This window comes from Magallana gigas, chromosome 4 (genome assembly GCF_963853765.1).
Source record: "Magallana gigas chromosome 4, xbMagGiga1.1, whole genome shotgun sequence".
In the NCBI taxonomy this organism is placed as follows: Eukaryota; Metazoa; Mollusca; class Bivalvia; order Ostreida; family Ostreidae; genus Magallana; species Magallana gigas.
The window spans coordinates 46,931,839-46,942,256 of record NC_088856.1 but is presented as its reverse complement, the minus strand read 5'-3'; the positions used below and the strand labels follow the sequence as shown (position 1 = coordinate 46,942,256).

General features: G+C 32.2%; 1 protein-coding gene across 1 annotated transcript; it reads right to left on the bottom strand.

Annotated features, from left to right (window-relative positions):
• Positions 1–3,959: 3,959 nt before the first annotated feature.
• Positions 3,960–6,496, bottom strand: LOC136274865 (tripartite motif-containing protein 3-like). Its single transcript, XM_066082619.1, has 2 exons — positions 6,379–6,496; positions 3,960–6,250 (listed from the first exon to the last, which is right to left on the bottom strand). The coding sequence occupies exon 2, from the start codon at positions 5,746–5,748 to the stop codon at positions 4,567–4,569; it is 1,182 nt and encodes a 393-aa protein (XP_065938691.1). The 5' UTR covers positions 5,749–6,250; positions 6,379–6,496; the 3' UTR covers positions 3,960–4,566.
• Positions 6,497–10,418: the final 3,922 nt, after the last annotated feature.

Sequence of the window (10,418 nt, the reverse complement as noted above, 5' to 3'; positions counted from 1 at the left end):
TATTTACTTGTGTATGATAAAATACTTCAAAACTTAAGCACAGGGGTGGATTTATGTAAATGTTGTTCACTGACTTAATTCTGTAAACTAACCTACAGTGTAAGTAGATGTTTATAATTGAACTAATATAAAACTCACTACAGTATATGACATGCCTTAAAGATATAAAATTTTATTTGTGCATGTTAAATAATGTTAAAAAGCATATTTTAGCATGTTAAATTATTGCCAGGTCAGCTACTACTTGCGCTACATAAAGTGTGTATCGATGACGTTGAATAGCTACATGTATATATATATTGCGCCATAAGCGATTTTTCGTTAACTTTTAGTGATTGTGACGTAATATTGAGATTTTGATGTTCGTAACGATCACTCCTTTTAGCTGCGCGATATATTTGCGCAAATGGATTGGGTCCGTCGTTTTTAAGAGACTTCAATGCCAGCCGTGGTCATTTTTAGACTGTATTGCTCTCCTTTTAAAGAGAAACTATTGAAGAAATATCAAAAGTTACAAGGTAAAATATATGGATTATTTATACTGAATAATTGTTTTTATCTTTTAAAACAAATCTTAAAATGTTCTGTTGATCAGATAGCTAATTCGATGACAATTCAGCATCCTTGAAAAAACTAATTCCCTAATACAACGCCAGTGCTGCCGTATAAAAAGGTAACAGAATAATTCATGAAAAATACAATTATAAGGATTTTTACAGCATGCGTGTTAAATTGTATTGTAAGAAAAAAAACCAATTGTTAAACTTTAAGAGGATTAAAAAAGGAACTAAGGGGAATTAAGGACAAAAAATCCTACCCTTTTCTGGGAACTAAATTTTTTTACCGAAACAAAAAGAAATTGCTCTACTAGATTAAAGAAAAGATCAACAACAACATTGAAAAATGTCTTAGTTGAACTTGAAGCTGTATGATATACAAATATATATATATGTGTGTATTTGGCTCTTAATTTCTGTAGAAGTTGTGCGATCTTTTTTCTGTTACAGGAAAACCACATCAATGATCACATTGTCCAGCCGACCATTCTCCTGGACCATCTTATCCGAAACTTGTCAGGACAGATTGAAGACAGCAAGTGGAAGGTACATATTATTACAGGCTTTTTTACCACAGTATCCCTGTTTGGCCAAGAAAAACCCAATGATTCTCCTACACATTGTCTAAATATGCTGCGTAGCAACCTCTAATGATACAGTAACCACTAACGATATATAGTGTCATTAAATTAATTGTCAGACTTCTGACCTTTAATGACATAATTTTATTATTAACGAATTATCGAACCGTCCACTAATAATATAACTTGAAAATTACATTATTATTTTAGGGTCTAAATTCACATCCACGAATGAAAAAGTAAAAAAACCCGCAAAATAAGCACCTCGTTGACCTTTTTTGATACATGTTTTATTGCATTGGAGGGTGAAGTGCAACCGCTAGTGGTACAATTACGTAAATATAGTACTATTTTAATTTTTGCATTTTGCATGTACCCCAGTCTATTTCTTTTGACTGAAAGAAATATTAGACATATCAGGTTGTAAATTGCTTTCCTAGCTCTTTTAGTTTGATAAGATTACATCTTTTGATGCAAGCTACATGTAATAAGAACCATGAACACGTAAATTGCCGAATAATTATGCCAACACCAAGATGGCATTTTTGCCTGAGCTGCATGTATAGAGAAATGCAAATTATCATAAGAAAAACCATTGTTTAAAGAGTTCACAACCACCTTTGTTATCATTGTATCTTACCTGTCAGGTGAGATATTTATCTTTGAGAAATAAATTCCTACAGGAAAATAATTTTTCCCATAGGAAAACAATATTCCTATGGGGAATTAGAAATCTCCTATCGGAATACAAGAACTTCAAATAAAAATTTCAATTCCGATAGGATTTGCTAAAATCCGATATGAAATCCTAATTTAAGTATAGGAAGCCTACCTGTCTGAATCAAATTCCTATATGAAATACCTTTCTTCTGTAGGAAATATACTTCCCAAAGGATTTTTAGAAAATTCTATAGGATTGGCAGTATTTCCTTATGAGAATCATTTCACCTTTGGGAATTATTATTTTTTCTATGGGATGTTAAATTTCAAAGTAAATATCTCACCTGCCAGTCGATACACACTAAAAAAAAATGTGAATATATACTCTTTAAAAAATGGACTATCATTTGATATATATATATGGATTTTCCCGCATCTTAAGCGGGTGCAAAAATGCTACCTTGGCACTGGCATATTTATCCGGCTTTATTTGTTTATTTATGACTTCTTTTAAGTCTAAATATTTAGCTGCTAGTGCAAGATTAACTAAAAATACATGTATATTAATTTGGAATTTTAAAATTAGAAAATCAAACCTATATAAAGATTGTTTTAAGATATGCAGTTTTAATAATAAGGGTTTTATTACACTGTGTATTTTGTTAATATGGCCTGGATATCTCTGGTTTTGTATTTTAAAGGCACAAAGTTCGGATTGTTTCCGTCACTCTGTGTTTGTACAAGTGGAAGAACACCGAGTCGGACTTCTACGTATACGGATTCGAACACCACTGCTACGCTCCCAACTATCCCCAGACATGTTGCTGTGGATGCAGTATTCTCTGAACCGACCCTGTTTGTGGTTCTAGTATTATGCAAACCGCCTGCGTTTGAACAAGTGACATTTTTTAATGTGCCCCTGTAGTATTTTGTAAACTGCCCCTGTATTTTGTATTCTATAATCCGCCCCTTGTTTAAAGTATTGTGTATAAAACTGCCTCTGTAAAATATACTGTGTAACTGGATTAACAGGATAAAAACTGTTACAACTTAACATTACAAAACAAAACATGAAGCAATTCTTATGGATTTAGTATTATGTAAATACATGCCTCCGTGTAGCATCCTCGCAAGAAAAAAAAATCAACAGGAGTTAAAAAAACCAAAACATTGAGCCATTCTTATATGTCATTATAGATGGACTCGTTTTTCCTTTTTGCATTTGAATATTTTTTCTATTTACAGTGTATATTTGTTAAAAGACTCGTTGCTTTGTTATTTGATAATGTGTTGTTTTTGTCTGGTTGTATCTTGCCATTTCAAAATTGAAACAAGTTGTAACATCCCAAAAGAGCTGATTTTTTTGTATATAAGGGTGGAAGCGGGGGGGGGGGGGGTCATTTATCACAGTAAGCTCTAGCTTTTGCCTTGGTCTTAGAGACGTCATGTATGTAATTATCATATCAGCATGAAGCCTATTTTAAGCATTTGAACATGTATGAATGTCGTATAAGGGACATACTTTCCCTGTTGATGTAGTAGGTACAGGAATACAATTGTGCCTATGAATTTTAAGTAAATTATTTTTTACAATATATTTACTTTTACTTGCATTTATTATTGTTTAATCCAATTAAAACGCAATAAAATATATCTTTTAAATTGTAGCATTTTACCATTTTTTAAAGGAAGAAAGTTCTATACATATTGGAAAATAGTGTAAGATTTTCAAAGTTGAGCCCACCTATAACATTAACTACAGCCTTACCATTTTTTTGCGATCAAAACAAATATGTTGAAAATGAATGAAAAGGGCAGGGTTGTCATGGTTTTAAGACCAAGATATTGACCTCCCTAACGTGGAAATGTATAAAAATATTCAAATTTTAAACTAAAATCTTTAACATGTTAAAGAACTTTACTTGTTACAAGTATATTGCAAAATAAAAGTTAATTTATAGCTTAAAAGATCACTTCTGGAATTTTAAGAGAGATTTGATGATTAAATAATTCCCCATACAGCATCCGTAATTTTGTTAATCAAGGTACATGTATATGGATCTGTCAAAAATCAATGGCTTTCCATATTTACTTTTATAGAATTTAAATGGATATAAAAAGAACAGCTCAAATTTATGATCGTGGAATAACATAAGTTGAATAAAACTCACTAGCTCTATAAGGTGAGATTTAATTTGTTAACATGCATGCATTAAATATTCTACAATACAGCTTGTTTACATGAAACACTTGTGTATATGATACTAAATTTAAAAAGGTGAAATAAAACATGGTTTTCAAACACAATAATATGTACACAATCCCAGTTTATATATTTAAGAAATAAACAGCAATGTTTAAAAGTTCACCGGGATGAACTTGGTTGGTCACGTAATCAAATCCTGTGAAGCCTGAAGGGCTTCTTAGCCGATTTTATCATGTACATGTACCAACCAAGTTCATATCCCAATAAACTTTTTAACATTGTTGTTTATTACTTATGTTTATCTTTGAGAATTGAAAATCCCTCAGAATCATCATCATAACCGTCAGCCAGTAAGAGTGTGCTAAGGTTCATACAGAATTAAGCGTTTTCGTTATTCTATTATAGGTTCATCTAAGGAAGCATATTTGCAAATGTACATGTAGATAATTATATAATTTCAAATACCAGTACATACATCTGTTTAATCATTTCATAGTATATATAATATGTTCAATACATGTGATGCACACCTGTTTATTTAAAATGTTTTCCATACTTCTTTTCAATGGTTATACTGGATTTTCTTCACTTTACATGTGTTGTACTCAGCCACAAAGAGGTTGTCTCTGGAATCCACACATAAACCCCATGGAAGCTGTAAATGACAGTTGTCAATGTAGCGGAGAAACTGTCCGTCCTGATCTATAATGTGAATACACTTGTTGTTATAGTCTGCTGTTAGGATCCGACCCTGGCTATCTGTTGTGATGCCGCGTGGATAAAATGGTCCCTTGGTAGTAGAGGGACGACCAGTGTAGGTAAACCGGAGTTTCCCGGCCTGACTTACAACCATTACTGACTCGGCCTTACTGTCGGACACACATATATCTTGGTTTCTGTTCTCGCATATGTATTTATTAGAAATACCAAATAAAGTAAAAAAAGGTTTTCCTTTGTAACTTAATTGAATAGATTGCTTTTCTGTTGAGCCTGAGTAGCGTACGACTTTTACTTTATTAAAATCATCGCTTTCCATAATAATCAGAAGATCACCAGAGGAGGAACTACAGACACTGTCAGGTATCCACCCCTGTAGTCTGATCACTGTCTGTATCTGTGTTTTCTTAACTATGTTAACAGATCTATCATCTCTATCAATATAAACAAGATCCCCACTCCTTGCCACTGCTATGTCGTATGGCGCCTTCCCTGACTTGGTTCGGACTGACTTCACTAGTTCCCCTCGGAGGTTATAGAGTCTCATGATATTTTCGTTACCACTCATCCATATTTCCTCATCACTGAGACAGGACACACTTTTTAATCCTCTTTGATCAGTGTTTAGCTGTGTGATTATCCGTGGTACCGGTACATCAATGAACGGTCTGTTCGGGGGAGAGGACTCAGCACCGGGAGAATCCATGGTGTAGCCATGTTCTTCTGTTTTGATGGATGACTCTGTCAGAGAACCAAACTGCTGATAAAGCTGTTCTCTGTTAATTTGATGAGCGGTAAAACATGGTAAGGAAACCGTGAGTTTTGGTGGCAATCGTCTGAACTCAGCATTCCTGGATTTATAGGCAGAGACAATGCTGGCATTATTGGTATTCAGTATCTTCTTTAGATCCGAAATAATTTCTGTGATTTCAGAAATAGTGCGTTTTATATCATGTTCCTGTTTAGTTAAGACGACCAGTTGTTTAGAGTCTATTTCATCCAGATCAGATTTCAGCTTCTGGATCATGGTGTCTATTTCTCTGTGCAAATCTTCTCCATGCTTGTTGATTTTTTTTTTAATTTCTGCGAGTTTTTATTGAGATCAGCTTTCTGTTCGGAGATGTGTAATGCAATCTCGCGGTATTTAGGATCAATAGAATCTTCCAATTCTTGTAAATCTCTTTTTAAAACTGCTTTTTTGGATTCAAAATTTTCTAAAATGTTAACTTTTTTGTGTTGTTCATGCTCTCCAGAGGAAATGCACTGTAAACAGATAGGAATGTCACATTGCTCGCAGTGAAGTTCACATATTTTGTAAGAATGTTTTTTACATGTTGTAGCGGATCCCAAACTTTTAAATGGCACCACTTTGTGTGCTGTGGATTCATCTGAGAAATGTTTCCCTACACAATCTCTACATACATGCTTTTTACAATTGTCACAATACAGCGGGGGGACTGGGGTCTCACAGAGATGACACCGTAACACATCCTGGGCCCAATTACGAAAAGGGTCCATGCTCAGTGATCCTGGAAAGAGAACATAATGTGTACATGTATGTTGTTTTCTTTTATTTTCAGTCTCAATACTTATATAATGTTATATTTCCAGATTATCGAATGTGATTTATATGAATATTTATATAAATATTACAAACCTTAATAATAATCAAACATGGCGAATCCAAACGTTGTCAGTACTTCCTGGTCTGTATACCTGTGTATACATCACGTGATTTGCGACAGGTAAAGTGGCGGATTTAAAGATTTAACACCAATCAAGTTTTTAATTTTTTAAGTGATGATTAACTAAAAGTTGTGTAAAAGAATTCAATAAATTAATTTAAACTTCCTCATTTCTGTTAACTTTTAATACAGCATGTTACTGTAGTAGAATTCGTATGATATAAATGAAATAACATCACAAATATATGATTAGACCTTTTATTATCAAATGTTGACCATAATCAGCCCGAACCGTACTTAAGTAATAGGAACTTATGCAAACATTTTGCTTCTAACAATGAATATGTTGTCTGTTATTGTGTGTACGAAGTGTCATTTTTATCCATGCGGGGAAGGGCGACAAAAAATGTTTTATTGTGAATTTCAGACTTTTTTTCAGAATTTTATTTAGATAGATTTTTAACAGAGTAATAATTTTAGATGGCTAGATCATTACATGTAATTATTCATTTTTTCACTTCAGTAACAATTAAAGTACTACACATATATTGATACTTTTTTAAGACACTACGTCATAAGATGACGATTTAAATGTTTTGTTAAATTGATTTGGTCAATCGGTTTGGTTGAAGGTCGACATGTAAGTGATTAAAGTGTCGGTCTTGTCATGATCATGACTTCGAATCCGCCTGGGGCTTTAGTTCCCATTTCCTGAATAATTTTTTGAAAAGATAATTATTCACCCAAAACTGCACATTTGATCGCCTATATGACTAAAATACTTTTTACTTTTCATGCTATCAATCGCATCAAGTAATTAACCGCTGATTTGAGGAAGTATTTTTGGGTATAGTGAGCCACCTAAACCATTAGTACGATTCTAACGGAATGGAGAATTGATTTGATTACTGCAGGTATCATCATAACTCCAATCTTGTTACTTTTTATACAATGTCTTTGTTTAGGCATTCCTATTAAAATTGATGAATGTTAATGTTTAAATCGCAGATATATCTCTCGGAGAAGACAAGGGTGCAATATGATTTAATATATATGTATATAATTTGCGTATATTTTCTTTCATAATGTTTATTCATTTTGATTTAAGGCCATTTAAAAGTCAGACATGGTTTTGCGTTAAATAAACCATTTTTATTTGTGACATTAGTACAATGATTTGAACCAAATCAGTTGATATATATATATATATATATATATATATATATATATATATATATATATATATATATATATATATATATATATATATATATATATATATAGTGTTATGAATCTGCTGCATACACATACATACACTATTCTATAAGTAGAAAGATTATTTAGTAGACTAATTGTTAATGAAACAATCAAAATGTCTTTCAACCACAAAATGCTGGATTATTTTTTTTCAGAAAAGTTGTATTGTTAATCTTTTAAGGAGAAACTGTTGGAAAATATCAGAATTTAAAAGTTAAAATATAGGATTTTTTTTTACTGAATAATAGTTTTTATCTCACCAAATATTTTAAAATGTTAAGTTGATCTGATGGTTAGTTTGTTGACAATCCTGCCTTATATCATTCATTAATACACAGCTAGTGTTGTTGTTTTTAAATGTAACAGAATATAATGCATGAAATATACAAATATTATGTTTTTACAGCATACATGTAAACTTATTGTAAATAACAAATGTTGAACTTTGTTGAACAGAATCAAAAACGGTATTAAGAAGAAATAAGTAAAAAAAACACCATTTTTTTAGCAACTATAAATACTTTTTCAAAAAGAAGTTGCCTTACTGGTGTACTTGGTTTATAAAAGAATGGTTTGTTTTTCTTTTGTTGAAATTGAAGCTGTTTGTTACAGAAAGAACCGCATCAATGATCACATGGTGGTGCCTACCCCTCCCCTGGACCATCATATTCAATTGCAAAGAAAAGTGAATGATGCTCATAGGTTAATTGTCCCCTTAATTGCTTTTACACACCCGGTCTAGGTGTCCAGATCAGGCTTAGTTTCCTACCTGTTTGACAAGCAGTATGTTTTTAATCTCAGTTTAGGTAAATTTTAAGAAAAATGGCTTAAAATTGGGTCTTTAAGGAAAACGTTTACTACGAATGAAAATAAAATCCACTGATGATAATGAAAAACCATCTACAATGTATTGTTTGTAATATACCTTTTAATTTTTTAATGTTATTTCACCTCTAAAAAAGTAGGTAAATAACATGTTTTTTTTAGTTAAAGGCCGTTTAATAATTTTTTGAAAAAAAAATCCCTACAAATTTAATTTACACTAATGACTGAGATTTTCTAAAATGTGAAAATAATACAAACTGCTAAATTAAAAAAAAATGAAATGTAGCTTGTGAATGGCAGTGGTTTCAAATAGACACACAGCATTAAGATTTTCATTTAAATTTTTGATAAATTTTCCAGTCCAAAGAACTATATATACGGTTTCTATCATTTTTGGCCTCCAAAAATTGACGTCAAAAACATGTAGCAATATTACGTTCTTCTTTTACAAGTAGAATCTACATGAATTTTACTTCTAGTGGACAGTTTTTAATTCCCTGTTCAACATGATTATTAAGGGCTGATTCAAACAGGTCGAAATTTAAAAAATGACGTTTTCAGGGTAAACTTGATGGATATATGTGTTGAGTTAAGTATGAGCGACGCCATGAACAAGAAAGATATTATAACTCAAAATGTATCATCAAATAAAGAATTTTATGTATAAAAATCAAACTTGTTCATGAAGTCGCACGTATTGAAAAACGATTGAAACTGATTATCCTTATGCACTAAATTTAAGTCACCTACGATATTGAACTGGGTGAGGACTAATCGCTGGAATGGCGATGTAATATACATAGTGACATGTATTAATAACTTGAATTGTGTATAAGCTATTGCCATTCGGTTTTCAGTTTTTTCATCTATGGATATATGGCTATCGAAATGTATAAAAATATTTTTGATAATCAAATGTTTAATAATCTTGAGTACCGCATATGCTTTGGCGAGGATCAAGAGGTTTGTTATATGCTTCCATACCTACGTATATTGAGTCGAGGTACGTAAACAGAGACGAACAAAACATGGATGACGTGACAGTGCTTTCGCGCTATATTTCCCGCGATAAATTTAGAGGTGGATCAAACTTCTGTAATGCGTGTAGTAGTAATTCAAAAGCTGATATGAAATTTAGAGAACATTCTTGGATTTAAACCTGACCCACTGCAATACAATGTTTAGAGGTTTGTCAAACATCTGTAATGCGTGTACTAGCAGTTTAAGTATAGACTGCGATACTTGCCTAAGATGATTTTTTTTTCATTTTATTATAGAGAAAATATATATACTAGCAAGAGCCATACTTTACTGTCATATCGCTCCAATTTTAAGCTAAATTTGCATGCATGTACAGTAAGTTTAAGTCGGGATGATTAAAAAAAGGTAATTTTGAAGTGACTAAAAAAGAATTAAGAGAAAAAAAAAATAAACAATCAAATAATGTACTATTTGCAGGGTTATTTTCGCCCCTTGTTATTTTCGCCCTTCTGCACTTGCAAATGGTTTCGCCACGTGTCGCCCAGACACGATTGTGTACTGAAAAGATAACTTGGAACTTTGGTTCTTAACCAGTCTTAAATTCGCCCGCTGACAACGAGGGCAAAGGGGGCGAAAATAAAACGGGGGCGAATATTTCCCTGTTTACACTATACAAATATTGCATATTGTCAAACCATAAAACTAGAAACTGGAAAATACACACTTACAAACAGGAACGGGGACACGGATACAATATATGTTATTAGAATGCTAAATAACAAAATAAAGATAATGAACCTGGAAGAGATGAGATAACAACAAGGTACAAAAATTAATAATACTGTATTTATCGTTAAAGGGGCATGGTCACGATTTTGGTCAAAAATTATTTTTCCGATTTTTATATTTACAATGCATAAGAAATGCATTTTAAGTAGGCAACCGAAAT